The sequence below is a fragment of the Tilletiopsis washingtonensis genome (genome assembly GCF_003144115.1).
Source record: "Tilletiopsis washingtonensis strain MCA 4186 unplaced genomic scaffold FA09scaffold_9, whole genome shotgun sequence".
NCBI lineage: Eukaryota > Fungi > Basidiomycota > Exobasidiomycetes > Entylomatales > Tilletiopsis > Tilletiopsis washingtonensis.
In genome coordinates, this window is record NW_020312006.1 from 690,554 (window position 1) to 711,834 (window position 21,281).

At 68.3% G+C, this 21,281-nt stretch overlaps 9 protein-coding genes across 9 annotated transcripts; 5 read left to right on the forward strand and 4 right to left on the reverse strand.

Annotated features, from left to right (window-relative positions):
- Nucleotides 1-891: 891 nt before the first annotated feature.
- Nucleotides 892-1,941, reverse strand: FA09DRAFT_271417 (hypothetical protein). Its single transcript, XM_025739797.1, has one exon. It carries the CDS (start codon nt 1,766-1,768, stop codon nt 1,022-1,024), a length of 747 nt encoding a protein of 248 aa, XP_025598900.1. The 5' UTR covers nt 1,769-1,941; the 3' UTR covers nt 892-1,021.
- On the forward strand, nt 1,922-7,098 carry FA09DRAFT_329671 (hypothetical protein). Its single transcript, XM_025742272.1, has 4 exons — nt 1,922-2,925; nt 2,976-3,315; nt 3,372-6,875; nt 6,931-7,098. Exons 1-4 carry the CDS (start codon nt 2,115-2,117, stop codon nt 6,992-6,994), a joined length of 4,719 nt encoding a protein of 1,572 aa, XP_025598901.1. The 5' UTR covers nt 1,922-2,114; the 3' UTR covers nt 6,995-7,098.
- Nucleotides 7,099-7,299: 201 nt separating this feature from the next.
- FA09DRAFT_329672 (hypothetical protein) lies at nt 7,300-8,621 on the forward strand. The gene is made up of 4 exons (XM_025742273.1): nt 7,300-7,481; nt 7,550-7,839; nt 7,972-8,202; nt 8,261-8,621. Exons 1-4 carry the CDS (start codon nt 7,390-7,392, stop codon nt 8,602-8,604), a joined length of 957 nt encoding a protein of 318 aa, XP_025598902.1. The 5' UTR covers nt 7,300-7,389; the 3' UTR covers nt 8,605-8,621.
- Nucleotides 8,622-8,632: 11 nt separating this feature from the next.
- Nucleotides 8,633-10,155, reverse strand: FA09DRAFT_360329 (NAD(P)-binding protein; the record flags this gene model as incomplete). Its single annotated transcript, XM_025745217.1, has 7 exons — nt 8,633-8,871; nt 8,931-9,072; nt 9,125-9,195; nt 9,249-9,324; nt 9,383-9,509; nt 9,565-9,698; nt 9,895-10,155. The coding sequence occupies 7 exons, from the start codon at nt 10,153-10,155 to the stop codon at nt 8,633-8,635; spliced, it is 1,050 nt and encodes a 349-aa protein (XP_025598903.1).
- A 1,257-nt stretch (nt 10,156-11,412) lies between these two features.
- FA09DRAFT_271680 (hypothetical protein) lies at nt 11,413-13,122 on the forward strand. Its single transcript, XM_025739799.1, has one exon. It carries the CDS (start codon nt 11,682-11,684, stop codon nt 12,954-12,956), a length of 1,275 nt encoding a protein of 424 aa, XP_025598904.1. The 5' UTR covers nt 11,413-11,681; the 3' UTR covers nt 12,957-13,122.
- FA09DRAFT_338468 (hypothetical protein) lies at nt 13,010-14,286 on the forward strand (the record flags this gene model as incomplete). The annotated part of the gene is made up of 7 exons (XM_025744107.1): nt 13,010-13,122; nt 13,178-13,316; nt 13,373-13,546; nt 13,602-13,722; nt 13,781-13,908; nt 13,968-14,030; nt 14,092-14,286. The coding sequence occupies 7 exons, from the start codon at nt 13,010-13,012 to the stop codon at nt 14,284-14,286; spliced, it is 933 nt and encodes a 310-aa protein (XP_025598905.1).
- Nucleotides 14,287-14,380: 94 nt separating this feature from the next.
- Nucleotides 14,381-16,103, reverse strand: FA09DRAFT_329675 (hypothetical protein). Its single transcript, XM_025742274.1, has 2 exons — nt 15,336-16,103; nt 14,381-15,007 (listed from the first exon to the last, which is right to left on the reverse strand). The coding sequence occupies exons 1-2, from the start codon at nt 15,689-15,691 to the stop codon at nt 14,776-14,778; spliced, it is 588 nt and encodes a 195-aa protein (XP_025598906.1). The 5' UTR covers nt 15,692-16,103; the 3' UTR covers nt 14,381-14,775.
- Nucleotides 16,104-16,886: 783 nt separating this feature from the next.
- FA09DRAFT_329678 (putative 40S ribosomal protein S27) lies at nt 16,887-18,162 on the forward strand. The gene is made up of 3 exons (XM_025742275.1): nt 16,887-16,918; nt 17,408-17,630; nt 17,898-18,162. The coding sequence occupies exons 1-3, from the start codon at nt 16,916-16,918 to the stop codon at nt 17,924-17,926; spliced, it is 255 nt and encodes an 84-aa protein (XP_025598907.1). The 5' UTR covers nt 16,887-16,915; the 3' UTR covers nt 17,927-18,162.
- Nucleotides 18,163-18,275: 113 nt separating this feature from the next.
- FA09DRAFT_343192 (hypothetical protein) lies at nt 18,276-20,045 on the reverse strand (the record flags this gene model as incomplete). The annotated part of the gene is made up of 9 exons (XM_025744582.1): nt 18,276-18,615; nt 18,671-18,738; nt 18,796-18,804; nt 18,871-19,015; nt 19,074-19,099; nt 19,157-19,190; nt 19,251-19,513; nt 19,591-19,901; nt 19,935-20,045. The coding sequence occupies 9 exons, from the start codon at nt 20,043-20,045 to the stop codon at nt 18,356-18,358; spliced, it is 1,227 nt and encodes a 408-aa protein (XP_025598908.1). The 3' UTR covers nt 18,276-18,355.
- Nucleotides 20,046-21,281: the final 1,236 nt, after the last annotated feature.

Genomic DNA, 21,281 nt, shown 5'->3' on the forward strand with positions numbered 1-21,281 from the left:
CCAGCGCGACTCAGGGACCGGGAGCGTCAGGGGCCCGTGCGAGCTGAGCATCGGGGCTGGCTGAACCATCAGGCCGCTCGCTCGGCGTCTCTCATTGCTTGATGCTCTCATTGATAGAGCCTGATGGCATCTCCCAGCAGACGTCGCTCCGTGCTCAGCTGCGTCAGAGTCATCCCTGATCAGGCGGCCAGGAAAGTGTGCATCCGCCAAGGCGCGCACGCGGCACGCTCTCAGATGCGCTAGGGCCACCTGCGAGAGAGCGCTCCGCCGAAGCTGCCGGCCGCAGCGGGGTCCGTGAGGCCGACAGTTTGCTTGCGATATCCTCGAACGACAAATCGGGTGCTTTCCACCGAAGTCTCGCACGGACACGAGGCCTTGCCGCCCTCACACAGCACACAGCTCAAGACGCGCGACTTGGACACGTCGAAGGACGTCGCGATCCGGCCGACAGGCGCAACCACGCTGCGGCAAGCGCACGGCAGGGACTGCGTTGCAGCGCCATCACCGCCATGGCATTCAGTCTAGTGCGCAGCAGGTCGAGATGCAGCTCAGCTCAGCCACGCCCAGGCCTCGCCAGCTTGCGATGCGCAGCGCGGCGCAGCGCAGCGGAGTCGAGGCGAAGTCGCCTCAGGCGCTTACGGCCGTACGGGCGCAAGCTCTGCGCTCCTACGCTCACGCACGACTCGCGGTGTCTGACCTCTGCGCGTTGCGCAGACAGGTGCCGCCAGTCCAGCGTTTTGCGCTCAGCTCGAAAGGCATGACTGCCGCTGCACCATGAGCGTGCAGAGTGGACGAGGCGGCGCTGCAGCGCTGAGGTCTAGCCAGGGGCAGCAAGAACGTGCACGGGGCCCTGCCGCTCCTCGGCACATGGTGCGCAGCATCAACGCTCAGCGCTGCAGGGGGCCCTCGAGCCATGCGGTGCATGCGAGCATCTGAGAGAATTGCGCGCCGTGCGAGCGACCGAAGCATCTCTGCGCCTCAACGTTGTGGTCTGGGGCTGCATCCAGCGCAGAGGCTGAGTCTACTTTGCAGCAGCAGAACGCAGCGGCGGCAGCACGTCGGGGCTGCGTCCGCGGCCGCAGCGCCGTTGCTGCCCTCGCGGCTGCGGCCGAGGCGCCGACCACGACGTCGAGTCGAAGAGGCTCGCGGTGCGAGCCGTATCTGCCTGCCGCTCTGCAAAGGCGTGGAAGGGAGACTTCGCTGCGTGTTCTGCGCGCTGTCTTTCTGCCACGCTGCATGATGCATCGGCATGAGGCGGCGTTGGCATGCCGCACATGCCGCACAACGCCGCGGCCGCATGCTGCTCCGCGGAATCTCCTGCGCCGGGCCGAGCTGCGTCCGCGGGCGGGGAGCGGAGCGCGAGGAGATGCGAGAGGGGGCACGAGGTGAGGGACGCGCGGCCGCGACGGAGCCGAGTGAGGGACGCGTCAGCAGCGTCAGCCGCCAGCATCAGGCCCGCGCCGCCGCCCGCACCGCACGCCGAGCGCCGCGCCTTCAGCTGCAGCCGATCTGCCAATTTCTGCGCGCACGCTGCCGCCCTCTGCCTCGCGCCTTGACCGTTTGTAGAACGCTGCAGGCCGCGCGTCACTCTGGGACCTGAATTCGGTGCCGAGGCAGCACAGCACTCGACTTTCGAGGAGTGCAAGGCAGGGTTCAGCCGCTCACGCAGCCCCAGCACGCACGGCAGCAGCCGCAGGTGCCCGCTCGCCTTTCTCGGCTGCAGGCTGCGGGGCCGCGCTTCGCCTTCCGCGGACTCGCACTCGGTCATGTCTGCGCTGCATGCTGCTGCCCTGCATCGGCATCCGTGCCGCCGCCTCTCGGCCGCAAGCGCCTCTCTCCCGCTGCTGCGCGCCGCTGAGCTGCGGTGCTGACATCGACCGCGCGGCTGCTCTGACCGCGGGGCCACGATGACGCGGCCCCCTGCCCTTCCCGCCTCCCTCTCGCCTGCAAACCTGGACCCAACTGTTAAGCCACACCGTCCGACACCTTCGCTCCCGACCACTACCACCACCGCGCACCTCAGGCCATCCTCTGCGTCCCTCAACCAAGCACTGACGCGTACCCTACGCGCTCGCCTTACCTGAGCCGCGCGCCGTCAGCCCGCTCGGCCCGCCATGGCGTCCGCTCCTAACACGGCCGGCACCTCGGCTGCACCGGCACCCGCACTCGCCGCGCCGGCCATCGAGAAGAAGATCAGCAGCAGCAGCAGCGACAGCGATCCGGCGGCCCACCTCGAGAACGCATCGTCCAGCGCCTCGTCGTCCAGCGCCGCCAAGGGCAAGGGCAAGGAGCCCGCCGGCTTCGCCTACAACCCCGGACAGCGCAACCTCGTGCATGTGCAGAAGCGCGAGAAGTTCTGGCAGCTCTGGCGGCCGCGCGAGCTGCCGCCGCCGCCGCGTGCCTCGATGGAGGACGCCGAGCTCATCCCGCTCGAGCACGCCGGCGTGCTGAGCCAGATGACGTTCACGTGGGCCGGGCCCATCATGATCCTCGGCTACGAGCGCGCGCTCGAAGCGACGGACCTGTGGAAGCTCGGCAAGGACCGGCAGGCGCGCGAGCTCAGCACGCGCCTCCTCGAGCGCTGGGACCGCCGCGTGCAGGCCGCCAAGGCACACAACGCCAGCCTCGAGAGCGGCGAGCTGCAGCCGGGCGCGATGCTGAAGCTCCGGTGGGCCGCGGCGTCGGCGCTCGGCAAGGGCCCCAAGGGCGGCGTGCGGGAGCGGGAGCGGCTCTGGCGCCTGCCTCCGCCGGCCGAGCCCAAGGGCGCCAGCCAGCGCGCTGCCGCCGCAAAGGCGACTGCCAAGGGCGCAAAGAAGCCCGTCAACTGGAGCGGCCACCAGCAGCCGAGCCTGGCGTCGGCCGTCATCGACCTCTTCCGCCGTGAAATGGCTGCGGCCATCGTCATCAAGCTCGTCGCCGACGCCGGTGAGTGGCGGCTCTGACCTTGGCGCGCCGTTTTTGCTGACACTTCGCAGCCCAAATGCTCTCGCCACTCCTCATCCGTGTCATCGTGCAGTTCGCCGCCGAGGCGTACGTGCACTACATCAACCCTGCCATCCCCGGGCCCAATGTCGGCGTCGGCGTTGGCTACGCCATCGCGCTGTTCGCCATGCAGCTGCTCAACTCGGTCGCGCAGCACGCCTTCTTCTTCCGCTCCATGTCGATGGGCGTCGATGCGCGCACGGCCGTCATCTCGGCCATGTACACGCGCGCCCTCAGCCTCAACCCCAAGGACCGCTCGCCCGGCGCGCTGCTCAATCACGCCTCGACGGACGTCTCGCGCATCGACTTTGCGATGCAGTGGGCCCTGCTGATGTGAGTCGCTCGCCCGCTTGTACGTGCCGCAGCCTGCTGACCCCTCGATCCTGCAGGTTCACCTCGCCATTCGCCCTCGCACTCTGCCTCGGCCTGCTCATCTGGCAGATTGGCGTCTCGGCGCTGGCCGGCTTTGCCATCCTCGTCGTCGCCATCCCGGCACAGGGCTGGGTTATGAAGTCGCTTTTCATGACGCGCCGCGAGAGCATGAAGTTCACCGACAAGCGCGCCAAGCTCATCAACGAGCTGCTCTCGTCGATCCAGATTGTCAAGTCGTTTGCCTTCGAGCGCAAGTTCCTCGAGAAGATCGGCGCGATCCGCCGCAAGGAGCTGCAGGGCATCCGCAAGCTCATCATCGTGCGCTCGGCGATGATCGCGCTCGCGTTCAGTCTGCCGACGCTGGCCTCCGTCGTCGGCTTCCTCGTCTATGCGGCGCTCGGCAACAGCCTGCTCGAGGGCGGCGCCAACACGACGAGCCGCGTTTTCATCGCGCTGACGCTGTTCCAGCTGCTGCGCATGCCGCTCATGTTCCTGCCGCTCTCCTTCTCGTCGGCGGCCGACGCCTACGCCGCCATCTCGCGCCTCAGCAACGTCTTCACCGCCGAGCTGCTCGAGGACAAGAGCGAGCGCGCGCCCGAGGCCAAGTTCTCGCTCGAGCTCATCGACGCCTGCTTCAAGTACGACGAGGTCGACCCGAGCAAGGACGACGAGAAGAAGAAGAAGCACAAGAAGGGCCACGCCAAGGACACGCACGCGGCCAAGCCCGTCGTCGCCGCCGAGCAGGGCAACGCCAAGCCGCCATCCTTCATGCAGCGCCTCTTCAAGCCCAAGCAGAGCATCGCCGTCGCCCCGTCGTCCGAGACTGGCCTGCCCAAGCCCGTCACCGCCAACAAGGCGGCCGAGACCGAGCTCACCGACGCACCCGAGGAGTTCGACGAGAAGCACGAGCCGGCCGAGGAGGTGCCGTTCTCGCTGCGCAACATCAACCTGCGCTTCACGCCCGGCGAGCTCGTCGCCATCGTCGGCCCCGTCGGCAGCGGCAAGACGTCGATCTTCTCGGGCCTCACCGGCGAGATGCGCATGGAGAGCGGCCGCATCATCTGGGGCGGCAACGGCCTCGCCGCGTACTCGGCGCAGCAGCCGTGGATCCAGGCGGCCAGCGTGCGCGACAACATCACCTTCGGCCTGGCCTTCGAGGAGGAGCGCTACTGGGAGGTCGTCAAGACGTGCGAGCTCGAGGCGGACCTGCGCATGCTGCCGCAGGGCGACATGACGGAGATCGGCGAGAAGGGCACGACGCTCAGCGGTGGCCAGAAGGCGCGCGTGAACCTCGCGCGTGCCCTCTACTTCGACGCCGAGATCTACATGCTCGACGACCCGCTCAGCGCCGTGGACCCGCACGTCGGCAAGGCGCTCTTCCAGAACCTCATCCTCGGCCTGCGCGCCCGCGGCAAGACGGTCCTGCTCGTCACGCACGCGATCCACGTGCTGCCGCAGTGCGACCGCATCATCACGCTCGTCGACGGCCACGTCGCCGAGGACGGCCGCTACGAGACGCTCGTCCACGCCGGCGGGCCGTTCCAGAAGCTCGTGCAGGACTTCGGCGGCGACGCGCAGGAGGAAGAGGAGGAGCACAAGGAGGACGAGGAGGAGGCGATCGACGAGGCGGCGGCTGCGCTGCGCCACGACAAGAAGACCATTGCACGCGCCGCCATGACGGACGCCGACGGCACCAAGGCCATGCAGACGCAGGAGGAGCGCAACACGGGCTCCATCGCGCTCAGCGTGTACAAGGCGTACTTCCACGCCGGCCGCGGCTGGATCATGGTGCCGCTCGTGCTCATCGGCCTCGTGCTCATGCAGGGCGCCGTCGTCATGGGCTCGTACACGCTGCGCTGGTGGCTCAGCGACGACCTCGCCTGGACGCAGGGCCAGTACATGGGCCTGTACGCGGGCCTCGGTGTCGCCACTGCGTTCTTCACGGGCCTCATGGGCATCTCGACGGGCATGTTCTCGTACTACGCCGCCGCCGAGATCCACCGGCAGTCGATCACGCGCGTGCTCTACGCGCCGCTCTCGTTCTTCAACGTCACGCCCAAGGGCCGCATCGCGAACCGCTTCTCCAAGGACGCCGACTCGCTCGACAACCAGCTCGCCGACTCGTTCCGCATGGCCGCCAGCACCATCGCACAGGTCATCGGCGCGTGCATCCTGATCTCGATCCTGGCGCACTACTTTGCCCCGGCCGTCGCGGGCATCCTCGTGTTCTACTTCATCGGCGCCGCCATCTACCGCCGCTCGGCGCGCGAGGTGAAGCGCATCGACGGCACACTGCGCGGCTCGCTCTACGCCCACATCTCCGAGACGCTGCACGGCGTCAGCACGGTCAAGGCGTACGGCGAGACGCAGCGCTTCCTGCGCGACCACTTCCGCCTCATGGACTACGAGAACCGCGCCTACTTCATGACGATCACGAACCAGCGCTGGCTCGGCATCCGGCTCGACTTCCTCGGCGCGCTCCTCGTCTTCATCGTCGCGCTGCTCACGACGGCCGGCGCGAGCCAGGGCATCTCGCCCGCCTCGACCGGTCTCGCGCTCAGCTACATTCTCCAGGTCTCGCAGAGCTTCAGCTGGATGACGCGCCAGATCGCTGAGGTCGAGAACGAGATGTCGTCGGTCGAGCGGCTGAACCACTACGCGACGGAGATCGACGAGGAGGCGCCGCAGGAGATCCCCGACGCGCACCTGCCCGCCGAGTGGCCGCAGGCGGGTGCCATCGCGATCCGCGACGTGCAGCTGCGCTACCGGCCCGAGCTGCCCATCGTCCTCAAGGGCATCTCGCTCGACGTCAAGGCCGGGCAGAAGGTCGGCATTGTCGGCCGCACAGGCAGCGGCAAGAGCACGCTGCTCACGGCGCTGCTGCGTCTCGTCGAGCTCGAGGCTGGCAGCATCGTCATCGACGGCGTCGACGTGTCGAAGATCGGGCTGCGCGACCTGCGCCAGCGCATCGCCATCCTGCCGCAGGACCCGACGCTGTTCAGCGGCACGCTGCGCTCGAACCTCGACCCCTTCGGGCAGTACGACGACGCGCGCCTGTGGGACGCCCTGCGGCGCGCCCACCTCGTCGACAGCGACAGCGCCGGCGGCACGCCCGCACACGGCGGCACGCCTGCGCCGAGCGGCCGCGCCACGCCGACCGGCATCGAGCCCGACGCGGCCGACGAGTCGAAAGTGTCGCGCTTCACGCTCGACACGACGATCGAGGAGGAGGGCAACAACCTGTCGCTCGGCCAGCGCTCGCTCGTGTCGCTGGCGCGCGCGCTCGTCAAGGACTCGCGCGTGATCCTGCTCGACGAGGCGACGGCGTCGGTCGACGTCGAGACGGACGCCAAGATCCAGACGACGCTCAACGAGGCGTTCGGCGACCGCACGCTGCTGTGCATTGCGCACCGCCTGCGCACGATTCTCAACTACGACCTCGTCTGCGTCGTCGACTCGGGCCGCGTGGCCGAGTACGCCTCGCCGCTGGAGCTCTTCGACCAGGGCGGCATCTTCCACGAGTGAGTAGTGCCGATGCTCGAGCTGAGTGCTTTGCTGACGTAGCTCTCCCCACAGAATGGCCGAGCGTGCCAACATCAGCCGCGCCGACATCCAGCTCGCCTCGACCCGCGGCCTCTGAGCGGCAACGGCATGCACCGCAGCAACCATCCTTGCTCCCCTTCCCTCGCCTCGGATCTTGTCAGCATAGTGACGCACCGTATGAGCTTGTATTTCATCCTGTGCATTGTGTCTTGCGGCGGCGATGGCATGCCTGATGAGCTGAGCGCTGGGCGTTTCGAGGCGGCGGCGGACGAAGAGGACGTCTCTGTCTACGGCCGAGGGTCCCAGGCTGGTGCCAGAATTCCGCGGCTTTGCGAGGTGGAGCAGGCGCGCGGCGCATTCAGATTCGCGCTGCGTCAGCCTCGTGCAGGCTGCCTCCCGACCACACTCTCTCGCACGCCTTCGCATCTCCGGCACTGCTTGAGCACGCATCGCCTGCACGCACACATCCAGCCGCTCCACTTGTCACCAGCCATGCGTCTCCTCGTCGTCGGCGGCAACGGCTTCCTCGGCTCGTGCATCTGCAAGGCGGCCCTGGCCCGCGGCTGGGCGGTAGACTCGATCTCGTGCGTGCAGACGGGCCTGGCCAGCAGTAGCTCAGCTCACTGACCTTGCTGCGCATTCACTTCCACAGCGCCAGCGGGCGGCCGTTTGTCTCGCCCGCCGGGCACCAGCCGGCGTGGTCGGCGTCGAAGCAGATGGGCTGGCACAAGGCGCGTGCCGACCAGCCCGACGAGTATGCGGCGCTGGCGGCGCGCGCCGACGCCTGCGTGCACACCATCGGCGTGCTGCTCGAGGGCGAGTACAAGACGGGCGGCGTCGTGGGCGCCGCCGGCAGCCTGGCGTACGCGTGGAGCGGCGGCAAGATCGGCGGCGGCGACCCGATGCGGAGGAAGAACTACGGCGTGATGAACCGCGACATGGGTGAGTGGGCCTTCTGATGAAGCTGGCGACGTCTTGGGCGACTGCAGGAGAGTTGTTGTCCTGCAGATCGCTGAAGTGGCTCTAGCTTGCACGCCGCTGGAGCGGCTTTTCGCTCACGCACATTTCTTCCAGCCATCACGGTAGCAGAGACGTTCGCGGCGTCAAGGGCCCCGTCTAGCGGCTCTGCAACGCCGTCATCACCAGCATCGCAGCCCAACACACCTCGCCGTGCTCCGTTCGTGTTCATTTCGGCGGCCGACCACTCGGCACCGCTCGTGCCGCGCGCGTACATCGAGACGAAGCGGCAAGCCGAGGCCGCCATCGCACAGATCCCCTCGCTGCGCGGCATCTTCATGCGGCCAGGTGAGAGCGCACAGCCAGCTAGAAACGCCTGCTCCACTGACGCTGGCACTGCTCGCAGGGCTGATGTACCATCCTGCGCTGAAGCCGGCGACGACGCTGCCGGCCGCGTTGCTGGACCTCTCCGCCTCGGTGCACAAGCGTCTCGGCGCTCTGGGCGTGCCGACGCCTGCCGGCCTGCTGCGTGCAGCATCCATGCTGGGCCCTGATGTGCGGCCACTGGCGAACGCACTCGAGAGTAGCCCGCTGCACGCCGAGACAGTCGCGCGTGCAGTGTGCGCTGCGCTCGAAGCCGAGCACTACGAAGGGCCGCTCGAGGTCGAGGAGATGCGGCACATGCGGCCGCTCCCGCGGCAGACTGAGCCTCTGCCAGTGTACAATGCACCGCCACCGCCACCTCAATGAGATGCAATTGGTCTATCGACGCTCGGCATTACCAGTCCGCGCCCTTCTCAAGCTCAAGCAGGCTCTGCACCGACTCGTCGAGCGTCTGCTTGAAGCCGCAGAACTGCAGGCCGAGCTCCTTCTGCGCCAGGCTCGTGTCGAGGCGCGCGTACTTGGCCTTGAGCGACTCGGCGTCGGTGTGCGCAACGTCCTTGTAGTTCTTGGGCAGGCGCGGCTCCAGCGCCGGGTCCTGCGCCAGCAGGCCAACGGCGAGCTCCCACGTGTAGGCTGTCCGCGAGGGTGTGAGCTGCGCGGTGCGAGGGGCACGACATCACACTCAGACACACGCTCGGGACTGCACAGGAGGTAGCGCCGCGTCTTCGGCACGTCCTGCACGGCAAAGTAGTTGGCGTGCGCATCGGCCACATCGCGTGCGTGGCAGAAGAGCGGCAGCCGGTTGTCCGGCACCTTCTCCGCGTTCGTGAGCAGCTGCGAGGCGTGTCAGCGTCGCCCAAATGTCCGACTCTCCGTAGCGGCGCACCCCGTAGATCGTCTTGCTGCTCGTGTTGAGGTTCGACTTCGTCACGCCCGGCTGCAGCGTCTGGCCGTAGACTGTGGCGCGACGTCAGCACGGCGGCGATCTCGAAGCGCAAGCCGGCACGTACTCATGGGCGGGCAGAAGCTCGCAAGCTCAAACTGTGGCTTCTCCTGCTCGATGAAGTCGAAGGCCGCCTTCTCCGCCTGCCGCAAGTGCATGAGCATGCCGCTTGCAGCCGAAGATGAGGGTCCAGGCGCTCACCAGCTTCTTGCTCGCGCTGTACGCAAATGCGCCCTCGCCACCGGCCTTGACGGCATCCTCGTACGTGCTGGGGTTCCAGTCCTCGGGCGTGTAGGTGTAGCCGGGCCGGTTGGGGCCGCCCTTGGAGCTGAGCGGGCGAAGATCAGTGGCAAGGCCGCAGCAAATGCAAGCACCATACTCACAAGTCCGTCACCGCGGCGAAGGAGCTGGTCAACGCAATGCGCCGCACCGACGGCGTGCGCGCCGCGTGCCGCAGCACGTTGAGCGTGCCCTCGATGGCCGGCTTGAGCAGGTCGCGCTCGGCGTCTTGCACGTTCTGGCAGTGCGGGCGTCAGCAAGTGGAGGCGTGCAGCTTGGCCAGCACGACAGGACTGTCGCGATGTCAGAGTGACAGTTGGGCACTCAACGCGCACTCGCCTATCCGAAGCCTCTGCTGACGCTGAGCTGGGTCCTTCGCCTTCGCCATGCTTGGCCCTCTCATGCCTGCGAAGCCCTGATGCGCCATAGCTCACCAGCTGGTACGGGCTGGCGACATGCGCCACGTACTCGACGCCCTGCAGTGCCTCGGTCAGATCGCTGCTCGCCGTGTCCTCGACGACGACGAGCTCGACGCGCTCGCGGTCTGCCGGCGCCAGGCGTGCCAGCAGCGCGTCCTTCTTGCTGAGCGAGCGCAGCGTGCCGCGCACGCGGTAGCCGGCCGGGTGCGCGAGGAGCGCGTCGAGGACGTGTGCGGCGAGGAAGCCGGTGATGCCGGTGAGCAGGACGAGCGACATGGCGTGGTGATGGTGTGGTGGTGGTGTGAGGCAGCGAGGCGAGGCTGGCAGGAGCGGGCTTCCCTCGCCTCCCCCGCACTCGGCCGCCGGCTCACCGCCTTCGCCGGCCTCCACCGCGCGCAGCCGGTCACCGCGCCGCGCTCCCACGCCTCCCAAGCGCGCATTGGGCAGCCTTGCTCTGCCCACCGTCCAGAGGCACGGCGCAGCCTGGCAGCACACTGCCAACTCGCTGTTGCCACCGATATCTGCTTCGGCAGAGATCGCAGCCTTCGCCAAGGAAGTAAGAGTGAGAGGCGCATCAGGTGAGAGAGACGGCCGCTGCCGGCTTCGCGTGCCAAAGCTTGTTTGCTTGTTCGCGTAAGCCGCACTTGCTCCTGGGCGCTTCTATAAATGACACTGCACCACCACTTTGTTTCGTTATGAGCACTTTCGCAGGTCCTCTGCCACCATGGCTGCTCGACGCCAAGCACACGCGATACCATGGCCCAGCGACCCACTCCATCAGCGGCGCAAGGACTTCATCCCCTGTCTGCGCCGCTGCCTCCTCCTCCTCTTGGCGCGAGCGTCGCCGGCTCGCTGAAGTCTCCTCGTGCGCCGCAGCGTCGGCGAGAGCGTGCGGCGAGGTGCCATGGCCCGCCATTCCTCCCGCCACAGCAGCACCTCGCCGCCGCTCCTGACGCTCTCGACGGTGTCGCCGCGCCTGGCGCTCGCCGAGCTGCCGCAGCCCGCGGACTTCTTCCGCTGCCGCACGTCGTCGCCCGGCGGCGTGGCGCTGCTCAAGAGCCCGACATGTTCGACGTCGTCGCCTGAACCTGATTCGCACTGCACCTCGACCTCGCTGCACTGCCTGCACTGCCGCTCCTCCTGGACGCCCGCCGCACATCTCCGAGCCGAGCGCGTCCATTTGCGCCACCACCTGGCACAGTATGCGCGCACGCCCACCACCGCCGTCGGACCAGCCGCTGCACCGCATCCGCCATGGCGCCATGTGCTGGCTGTGCTGTCTCGCCAGGCGCTCGGCGTGACCAGCGAGGCTGCAAGACCGGCGAGCGCGCCGAGCCACCGCCCATCGAAGCACGCCAGCGCTGCTGCTCACGGCGGAGAGGACAGCCGCTCGACCGCCATGGGCCCTCCACTATCGGCCGCACGCACCACTTCCTCGGCGCACCAGCGGTCAGCGCGCGCGACCGCAGCGCCTCGCAAGGCGTCCGGCCCGCCCAAGGTGGTGCGGGTGCGCCGCATGCCCGTGCGCCTGCCGCACTTCTACGCCGTGCGGGCCCTCGAGCGTGCCGCCAAGCACGCCGGCATGGCTTCGGGCCGCATCTCGAGCCCGACGACGGGCCTGGCACACGTGAGCCTGCGCTTCGCCCGGCGCTGGACGCGCTGGGTGGAGCTGTGCGCGGCGGCAGAGCCGGAAGTGCCGGCGACGGGAGAGTCGGCCCACGAGATGGCGCCGACACCGCCGCGCTGGAGTGCCGAGAGCGCCATGACAGCTGCGGCGCCGGGCCGACTGGACGAGCGGCGAGATGGCCGAGAGCAGGACGGCTGGAGCGATGCCGCGCCTTCGACGATGGATACCTGCACACCGCCAGGCCAGGACACGTAGCGCACACGCCTGCGCCGCCTCAGCCATTCCGGCCGCCGAGGAGCATGACGCCGAGCTCGCTCATGCTGCGATGCCCGTCCCCCACGCTGCTGTTGCGGGAATGCGGGCTGCCCGTGGCATAACTGCACCGTTTGTGGGTGCCCGAGAGCAATGGCATCGACGTTGCCCTTCCGAGCGCCGCGACAGTGCAATCTCGAGCTGTGTCGGGTCAGCGTCCGTCTGCAGGGCAGAGCTCCTGCACCTGAATGCTGCGCTCGAAAGCTTACTCTGCCATCTGAGACCTGCAGCTGCATCCTGCCTGCCTGCTGCGCTGCTGCGGTCCGCTCACCCCGCTCAGGGTGCAGCAACGGCTGCCCGGCAGCGGTGCGCAGCGCAGCACACAGACACGGCGCGAGCCAAGCAGCCGCTCAGCCTCGCTCGACGCCACTTCTTGCCCTCGCACGCCGCGCCTCCTGCGGCCCTTCCCGATGTGCCGGCGGCCTGGAGATGGTTGCTGCTGCGGTGCCTGGACGGGCGCCGACGAGGTCGTCGGTGCGTCGGGCCGAGCGGCGGGCGCACGGCGATGCAGGTCCGACGCACGCGGGAGCGGCGTGCAGCCTTCCTGATGGGATCACACACCGCTCGCGAGCCTCTGCTCGCCCCCTGCGCTGGTGCTGAGCATCGCGCGCGCCTGCGCATGAGATCACGGGACGCAGCGCTGCAGACACACACCGCCCGCCTCGCTCCGCTCCGGGACTGCGATACGCAGCCGGCAGCGCCCAGCAGCAGCAGCCGCTCAGGACGGCTGGCGCTGCAGAGAGCGAGAAGAGCGCCGCTGCCGGGCGTGCCGGCGCCACACCGCGATGCTCCCGCGTGCGCGCCGCTGGATGCGAGCGCACGCGTCGTCGCGCCGACCCTTGCCGATCAGCCCGCCGCTGAGCGAGACCTCAGGCCTGCACCGCTGCGCACATGCGCACGCAGCTGCAGCAAAGACAAAGCTCCTCGTGCTGCCGTGCCCTGCAGAGGCTCGAGCCCTCCGACTCTGCACGAGGCCGATGCCGTGGCTGGCGGCGATACCGCCGTGCATGCTCCCCTGCGCCCGCTCAGCAAGGTGTGGTGCAGGACATGCCGAGCCTCTGCGCAGGCTCGCTGGACTCAGACTCTGTGCATGCTGAGAGACGCTGGGCGGGACCGCTTCTTAAGTCGTGCGCTGTGAGAGGTGCGTCGCCGGCTCGCCATCCTTGTTTCCCCCTCTGCAGTGCACCCATCATGTCTGCCTCGCCGCCCTCCTACGCGTCGCTGCCGTTCAGCACGCTGCTCGAGCTCATGACCAAGCTGGATGAGCATGTGCAGCCGCAGCACCCGACATGGTTCTCCATCAAGTGCGCTCACTGCTCCTCCAGCCTGCGTGTGCCCGGCTGACCCTCCGCTCTGCAGCACGTTTGCGGGCATGCTGATCCTGTATGCCCTGGCAAAGCTGCTGCACCTCGTGCTTCCGCGAGCGTGCGGGCGGCGGCGATGGGAGGCTGTCTCGCCGACGAACCGCAAGACCATGGTCATCTACGTGCTTCAGATCGTGCGTCACAGCCAAGGAGTACGCTGCGTCTGGGCTGACACCATGCCCCCTTCCAGACAGTCACGCTCGCTGCGTTCGCACTGCAGATGGCATCGGCGTCGCTGGCCAAGTTCGAGTTCACTGCACGCACGCTGGAGATGGAGCGGGCAGGCGTGACGCTCGTCGCGATGCTCTACGTCTTCGAGCTCGTCTATCGCGACTCGATGCGCGGCCCGATGATCGCCCACCACGTGAGCACCGCTCGGAGGCCAGCAGCTGGACGGCAGACTGACGCACTGCGCCCAGATCATCACGGTGTTCATCATGTCTCTGGCCATGACGCTCGTGTACACCGAGCGCGACCCGTCGTTTGCGCTCACCGGCTGGCTGTGGCTCTTCCAGGCCACGACGGAGCAGCTGACGTTCGGTGAGGCTTTCGACGGCGGCGGCGATGTCACACGGCGGCTGATCTCGACTCGGCTCAGTGTCGCTGTTCCTGTATCGCCTCAAGATCAACCCACGCACCCTGCGCATCCTGTTCCGCGTCTCTGCCGTGCAGGCATTTGCCTGCAAAGCCGCCTCCATCGCCGGCACGGTCTACGTGTGGGCCAAGGTGAGGCGTGCACAGTCCGTGCACTGCCGACACCATCGCTGACGCACCACCGCCCACAGTGGCAGCGCACTGCCACGGGCAGCCGCTACCGCGCCTTCGACGTCATCTTCTTCGTGGCGACGGTGAGTGCTCCGTGTCGGCAGAACGAGCCCATGTCCAGCGGCTGATGCTGCCGTCGAGCAGGTCGGCCTCGCAGCGACGCAGGTGTGGGGCACGTACGTCGTGTGGATCATGGGCAACCGCGGCCTGCGCGCCGACGAGCAGCCGCGCATGTCGCCGGCGGAGAGCCAGGAGCTGCAGTCGTCGACGCCGTGCAGCGTCAAGACGGCGGACAACTACTTCATGGCGTCCGACCGCCTGCCCGAGTGTCTCGCCTGAGCCCCTGTTCCCCACCCCATGTCACGATGTACCATAGACCGCGCCACCAGCGAACGAGAGAGACACACGCGAGCAAGTCACGACATGCGTATATGTGCGTATTGTGGCGCGCCGTGGCGCAGGTGTTTGATGTGTGGGCGTGAGGCTGATGAATACAGGGCCGCGCGGTCACACACGCGGGGGAGGGATGCTAGACACACGGTGCTGCACGGCACCGCTGTGAGCGGAGGGTGGGGTGGGGGATGCGGAGACGGCCAGAGTGTGTGTCGCGTGCCCCTCGGCGACAGCCGCCCCGCGTGGCGCAGCCAAGGCCCGCCGTGCGCAGGCGCGAGCTCGACGGCGCGAGCCGGGCCGTGCGTCGATGTGATTTTTTGGGCAGCGTGAACAGAGCGGAAGCCGGAACGGGAAGCGGACGATGAGGGTGAGAGGGGCTGGTAACGCGAGATGCAAAGACGACGAGAGACGAAGACGAGGCGAGCAGAGATGCGATTACTTCTGCTCCTCGGCCTCGAGCTCGACGGCCGTGATGGCGGCCCGCTTCTCGGCGATGCGGTTGGCACGGCGCTCGCGCATGTTCTTGTTGCGCAGACGGCGAGCCTCCATCTGGTCGGACAGGTGCTTCGAGCGAGCCTTCTCGGCCTTGGCCTTGTGGATGTGCTCCATCAGGACGCGCTTGTTCTTGAACACGTTACCCTTCGACTTCATGTACAGCTCGTGGTAGCTGCACGGTGGCAAGGCGCGTGAGCACAGGCGCGACGCAAAGATGGCAGAGCGAAGGGTTCGGCGGCGATGCAGCAAAGGTCGGCTCGTCGTACGCGCTCCGAGCCGTGCGTGACCGTTGAGTGGCATGCGGCGAGGCAAGACCGACGACCCGTTCAGAGTACCATAACCAACCACCGTGACCGAACCTGCCGTGCTTCTCACCGACGCCGAAAGCAGTCCCTGCCACGGTGACCGTGCGTCGCCATGCCCAAAGCCGACGGCGTCACACCCTATCTCGCCACGGCCACTGCACCAGCACAGCTCCATGCCCGCCGCTGCGTACTCACAGGTGCTTGTCGATCTTGCCAGCCTCACGGTACTTCCGCAGCAGGCGACGCAGGACACGCTGGCGGCGCATCCACATGACCTTGGTCGGCATGCGCGCCTCGTTGGAGCCCTTCCTCTTTCCGGTGCCAGTGTGGCGGCCCATGCGCTTGGCGGCGAGGAGCTCACGCGCGCGGGCACGCGAGTGGCCGACGACGGGCTTCTTGATGATCTGGCCGTCCTTGATCAGCTTGCGCACGTTGGCGCGCGAGTTGGCGTTGGCGATGTCGGTCTGCTCGGCGGGGTCGAGCCAGATCTTGCGCTGGCCGACGCCGAGCACGGACGCGGCGAGGCGCTTCTGGGAGCGGAGGTTGACCATTCTTGAGGACTGCAGCGGCGGTCAGCGGGTGTGCTGGGCGAGACGGGTGTGGTGGTGCGAGGACAAGCAGCCGCGCGGACAGGCCCGACTCCGCACGCCCGTCCGCCGTGCCTTCGCTTTAGGCTTCTCCCATGTCCGCCAGTCGCCGTCTGCACCGTCCAAGTCCTCCTTCTCCTGAGCGTGAGCACGCCTCTGCTACGCTTCTCCTTCGCCCTCCTGCTGGCCATGCTGCGGCCTCTGCATGCGCCCGGCTTTCTGCACTTTGCGCCCTATCTGCGACGCCAGGGCGCCGGGGGCCGGGCGGCACATGCGCTCTGCTTCTGTACGACGAGTGTGTCCTCGCGAACGACTGCGGGCTGCGAAGGAGGTACGGCTGCGACACAGCGAGCAGGACACTCACTGAGGGAGGGGGAGACGGTTGGTGGTGGGAAAGGGCCAGGCGCGGGCGGCGCAGGCAAGGCAGCCCGCCGCGCCGCACGCCGCAGGGGCAGCGCAGCGGGCGGCCGCGTCGCCCAGGCGGCACGCAGCCAGCAGCAGCGCCAGCCAGCAGCCGGCAGCCCGCGCGTGCGACTGCTGCACAACCCGTGCCGCCTCCCCCTCCGCAAAAATGCTGCTGACAAGACGCGGCACGCGGCACACACACTGCTCGCGTGCCGCCGCGCCTGCCGCGCCGCGCCGGGCACGGCAGCAGCGCGGCTAGCCGAGGTGCAGCCGGCGCGGCGGCGAGCGCGGGAACGCTGCTGCGGCGAGCTCCCGCACGGGTGCCGCGCCGCCTTTGCGCCGTCGCCGAATTGGCGCGCCGCACCCACACAGCAGCGCCGGGAGCGGCTGCTGCGCGCGTCATGGAGCAAGCACGGCCCGCAGTGCTGCCCCAACGAAAGACGGCCTGGCTGAATGATGCACCCGCTGCGCAGACGAGTGCTGCGCCTGGCGGTGGCGGTGGGGCTCGCTGGCGGGGCTGCTGCTGCGCACGCGGATTGGGCCGCGCTCGGCGGGTGAGGCGAGGCGGCGCGAGGGGCGACCGCGACGGTGGCCGCCGCCGCGTGCGCCGCGCAGTCGCTGCCGGCCTGCCTGCTCTGCCTGCGTGCTGCGCGCGCCTGCTGCCGCCGCCCGCGCGCCCTTTTCGCCAGCCCGCCGCGCTGCGCGCCGTGCCGCCACCTGCTCCGCTTAACCCTTCGCTCCCATCTCCCTTCCACACCACCCCATCCCTCGACCTCAGCCACCATGGTTAGTCGCACCGCCCGCGCACGCATCCTCCCATCGCATGCACACGGCACATGCGGCTGCGAGCGCCAGACGTGCGCTTTGCCGGGTCGCAGCGGCGGCGCGCGATAGACGCTCCTTCAGCGCAGCACGCTGCGTGGCGCCCGGCACAGCTGTGCGCGCACAGCATCGCACTGCGCCGCGCAGCCCTCCTCGTCGTCTTTGCGCACTTGTGCAGCTTCGAGGCCTACCGCATGACACGGCCGGTGGCGCAGTGATGGCCGCGATGACGGGCGGTCGGGCCAAGCGCGGCGCCTGCGCACGCTGCTGCCGGCTGTATCGCAGTCTGCTGCGGGACGCATCGTAGTCCGCCATCCGGCATGTCGCTGTGCCGCTGTGTACGCCGCCGCGCCGACGAAGGCCGGCTTGGTCGCACGCCTGATGCGACTGCGCAGCCGCTTCTGGCCCGCCACCACTAGTATCGCGCCCTTTATGCTGACGCTATCACTGCAGACTCTCGCCGTCGACCTCCTCAACCCCACTGCCGAGAACCAGGCCCGCTCGCACAAGCTGAAGCGGCTGGTACAGAACCCCAACTCGTTCTTCATGGACGTCAAGTGCCCCGGCTGCTTCGCCATCACCACGGTCTTCAGCCACGCCCAGACCGTCGTGCTCTGCGGCAGCTGCGCCACCGTGCTGAGCCAGCCCACCGGCGGCAAGGCCCGCCTGACCGAGGGTGAGTGGCGTCGTCGATGATTGAGCGGGCCAGAGCTGGACGGGACTGGCGCGGGTTGGTCGACACCTGGGGTGCGCGTTGATTGGCCAGGGTTTTGCGCTCCTGATCACTGTCGGCCTGCACGCCTCCCGAGTGGTTGATGCGACATGGCGTGCGATGCGGATCGCACTCTGCAGTGGCAGGACGTTCGCATTGCGCGAATGCCCGCTGTCTCGCCTGCTGCCTTGATGTCGTTCCCAAGACCGTCACGCTGACCCTTCCTGCCAGGCTGCTCCTTCCGGCGCAAGGGCAACTAAGCGGCTCTCGTAGCCGCCTTGGTTCCTTCGTCTCAGCCTCTCGTCATCATCTCGCACATACACATCCTCATGCCCTGTTCCCGCGGTCCCTTCTCACCCACACGCACCACCCACATCTCGGTGCGCGCCCAAGCAGACGTGCAATCTGCTTCGTCATGCTCCGGTCTCGCTCCGCACGAACCGGCGGCAGCCGCATCCTGACTGCACGGTCTCGATGCGAGCCACTCTGACGGGAGGGCCGTGGCCGGATGACTCCTTCCAGCCTCTGCTCTCTTAATAAAACGCACTTGCCTCACACTGCTGCGTCCGAGATGCAATCGTCGTCTTCTGACTCTTTCACGCGGCCAAGAGCTGAGCGTCACTAGGAGGATCACATTATGGGGAGACACGAGCGCGAGACCGTTGCTGCACAGCAGCAGCGCGCGCCGCCTAGTCCAGACTGAGTCGGTTGCCCGGCAGGTTCAGCGTGCTGGCGCTCCCGAGCGGCAGCATGCCCTTGCCGTCGTACTCCATCGGGATGCCGTCGACGCCGCCGGCGCCGCCCGCGCGCGTCGAGCGCTCGTTGCGCTTGATCTGTGCGCGCTCGGCGTGCGCCCGGTCCATCGCGGCCTTGAGCCCGCGGTCGAAGTTGAGCAGGCAGCGCACGGAGAACCACATTGTGGCGAGCACGAGGGCGATGGCGAGCACGGCTGCAGGCGGCGCGCTCAGTCGCCGGGCTGGACGCGCAGGACCGGTGTGACTCACAGAAGACCGTCAGGGACTTGTAGACCTCCGAGTAGGCCTGCTCGTGCTCCGCCCAGATGCGATACAGCCTGCCGTGGTGGTCAGCGCTTTGTTCAGCTCTGCAGACCCGCGGGCGCTCCACTCACTTGTAGCAGCTTTTCAAAGCGAGGCGGTAACTTCGTCAGCACGACGAGGAGGCGAGAGGAGCCGCAGGCACTCACAAGTAGGCGCCCGCGCCTAGCAGCAGCGTCATGAAGGCCATCATGCCATACCTGAGCTCGCGCCGCACCGAGTACCATGCGAAGCCGAGGATGATGAGCGCGAATGGCGCGGCGACGACGGTGAGCCAATACTCGGCATTGTGCCCTGAGAAAGGACGAGGCTCAGCAAGAAAATGGTGCCTAGAGGCACTACCAAGACCCACCTTGCAGCACGATGAGGACGAGTTGCCTGCCCCGGGCTGTCAGCTGTGCACAAAGCATCACCCGCGGGTCGTCGATTGCTCACAGGCAGTACGCGATGAAGACGAAGAAGTCGGCCTCTGAGGCGGCACAGAATGCATGAGCGCGCCGCACTGCTCATGCGTCGATGCCGCACTCACTGAGCAGAGCGACGAAGACCTGGTAGTGCATGTGCGCGCGCTTGAGGTCGCGGTCGGCACCGACGATGGAGCGGTACACGTCCCAGCCAAAGTCGCGGTAGATCCACCAGCTCAGCACGGAGAAGATGGCGCTTGACACGCCGATCACCGCCGGGATCAGCGCGGTGAGCACCTGGACAGGCACATGCTGCCCGGTGCCCTCCGCCACGCCGGTGCCCAGCACGAGGCGGATCTCCGATATTTGGATCACAGAGTAGACAAAGCTGATGCGGGCACGTTAGCGCTGGGAGGCTGATTCGGCGCTCTGCTATCCACTCCCGTACCCGTCGTTCACACTCACAATGCAATGTTGAAGATGACAAGGCCGAAGATCAGAATGGTGTTGCGGTTGATGACGGCGTCGACGGCCAGCGCGCACTGGTAGACGTGCGCCAGGCAGAACACCATCACAAAGACGGGCAGCGCCGGCTGCACGCCCTCGAAGTTGGAGCCGAGGATGCCGCCCTCCTGCGTGCGGAAGCGCGAGAGCAGCACCACCTCGATGGCAATGTCGACGCCCGACTCGAGCAGCGTGACGAGCAGAAAGAGGCGGATGGGTATCGACGCCGGCACCCAGGCCCAGAGGCGCCGCACGCCATGCGCCGGCGGGGCCTTGACGCCGCGCAGCGTATGCCGTGTCAGGACGCTCGGCGCCGCACGCAGGCCGGACGCACCGGCGCGCGATGGCGTCGGCCGCGTGGGCGACGTCACGGCGTGCGGCTGGCGGTACTGCGAGGCCCACTCCGAGTCGTCCATGCTGATCGTCGTCGGCGGCCGTGCCGCGCCAGAGACGTACGTCACGCCCGGCTTGCCCGCGTCCCCGCCCCGCAGGCCGTAGCCGCGGCCCGGCAGCGGCGGCGACAGGGCGCCGTTGTGCTGCAGCGCGTCCCAGCTCTGCGCGCCCTTGGGACTGGATGGCCCGGCGCCGTACACGTGGTGCCGCCCGGACTGGTGCGAGGCGTGGCTGTACTCGGTGGAGGACTGGCTCAGGTCGATGTCGGACACGGCCGCGCCCGGCAAGGCGCGGCTGTCGCCGTAGTGCGTGAAGCTGTCCTCGTACAGCGGGCGCGAGCGCGGCTCGTAGCCCTCGCGGGCACTGGCTGCGGCGTAGCGCTCGCCGTCGGCGTGCGCCACGTAGGGCGACTCACGCACGGCGGAGCTGCCGCCGTGGGTGCGGCCGAGGGCACGCGCCTCTGCGCCGAGGCCGGCGACATCCGCTGCGCCCTGCGAGCCGAAGCCGCGGCGCGACAGGCCGCGGCGGTGCGAGGCTGCGGCAGTCAGGATGGGCAGCGGCTCGGGCCTGCCTGGGACGGGAGCACGTGCGTCTGGAGTGCTGCGCGCGAGAAGCTCGACGGCGGCGCAGTGGGATGCGAGACGGCGGTGCTAGACGAGGCGGGCGGGACAGGTAGCTCCGCGCCAGGCGGAGGCGATGGCGGACGGCGCACGGGCGGCGGGGCAGGCTGTCCAGGGTAGAGCAGACGCGCGGGGTATGATGGATGCGATGGCGTGAGAGGGCGTGGCAGGAGTGAGCGGGCGACGTATGTGTGCGGCGTGCGGGAGGAGAGGGCGCGGATGATGGAGGTGTCGATCGTGCGCGCCGTGATGCTCGCGTTCGCAGGCGCGGCGCGCGGCGGCAGGGGCGCGACCGCTGCTGCACGCCGAGGCGCGCCACGCCGCGAGGAGAGCATCACGGCGCCCACGCCGCACCGCCCGCCGCGCCGCACAAAAGGCGCACCCGACGCCAAGACGGGGCGGCGTGCGCACTGCCAGTCGAGCTCGCTGCAGCGCAGCGGTCAGGTCGCTCCCATCACACCGAGCACGGCTCTGCGCAGGTCGACAGGCAGCTGCCGCTCTCTGCTGCACCAAACGTCACCCCGCGCTGCTCCTGCGCGCGCCGCCCCTGGACGCCGAGCAGATTCACGTCTCTCGCACGTGGACCCCCTTGACGGCGCGAGATGTGCCGCGGCACGGCGCGACCGCGTGCAAAAAGGA

Coding starts and splice junctions, on each gene's coding strand:
- FA09DRAFT_271417 (XM_025739797.1), bottom strand. CDS start 1,768: ATGACCGAGTGCGAGTCCGCGGAAGGCGAAGCGCGGCCCCGCAGCCTG.
- FA09DRAFT_329671 (XM_025742272.1), top strand. CDS start 2,115: ATGGCGTCCGCTCCTAACACGGCCGGCACCTCGGCTGCACCGGCACCC. Junction 3,316..3,371: donor ATGCAGTGGGCCCTGCTGAT/GTGAGTCGCTCG, acceptor TCGATCCTGCAG/GTTCACCTCGCCATTCGCCC. Junction 6,876..6,930: donor CAGGGCGGCATCTTCCACGA/GTGAGTAGTGCC, acceptor CTCTCCCCACAG/AATGGCCGAGCGTGCCAACA.
- FA09DRAFT_329672 (XM_025742273.1), top strand. CDS start 7,390: ATGCGTCTCCTCGTCGTCGGCGGCAACGGCTTCCTCGGCTCGTGCATC. Junction 7,482..7,549: donor TGGGCGGTAGACTCGATCTC/GTGCGTGCAGAC, acceptor TCACTTCCACAG/CGCCAGCGGGCGGCCGTTTG. Junction 8,203..8,260: donor CGGCATCTTCATGCGGCCAG/GTGAGAGCGCAC, acceptor CACTGCTCGCAG/GGCTGATGTACCATCCTGCG.
- FA09DRAFT_271680 (XM_025739799.1), top strand. CDS start 11,682: ATGGCCGAGAGCAGGACGGCTGGAGCGATGCCGCGCCTTCGACGATGG.
- FA09DRAFT_329675 (XM_025742274.1), bottom strand. CDS start 15,691: ATGGTCAACCTCCGCTCCCAGAAGCGCCTCGCCGCGTCCGTGCTCGGC. Junction 15,008..15,335: donor GGCAAGATCGACAAGCACCT/GTGAGTACGCAG, acceptor GCCACCGTGCAG/CTACCACGAGCTGTACATGA.
- FA09DRAFT_329678 (XM_025742275.1), top strand. Junction 17,631..17,897: donor CAAGGCCCGCCTGACCGAGG/GTGAGTGGCGTC, acceptor CCTTCCTGCCAG/GCTGCTCCTTCCGGCGCAAG.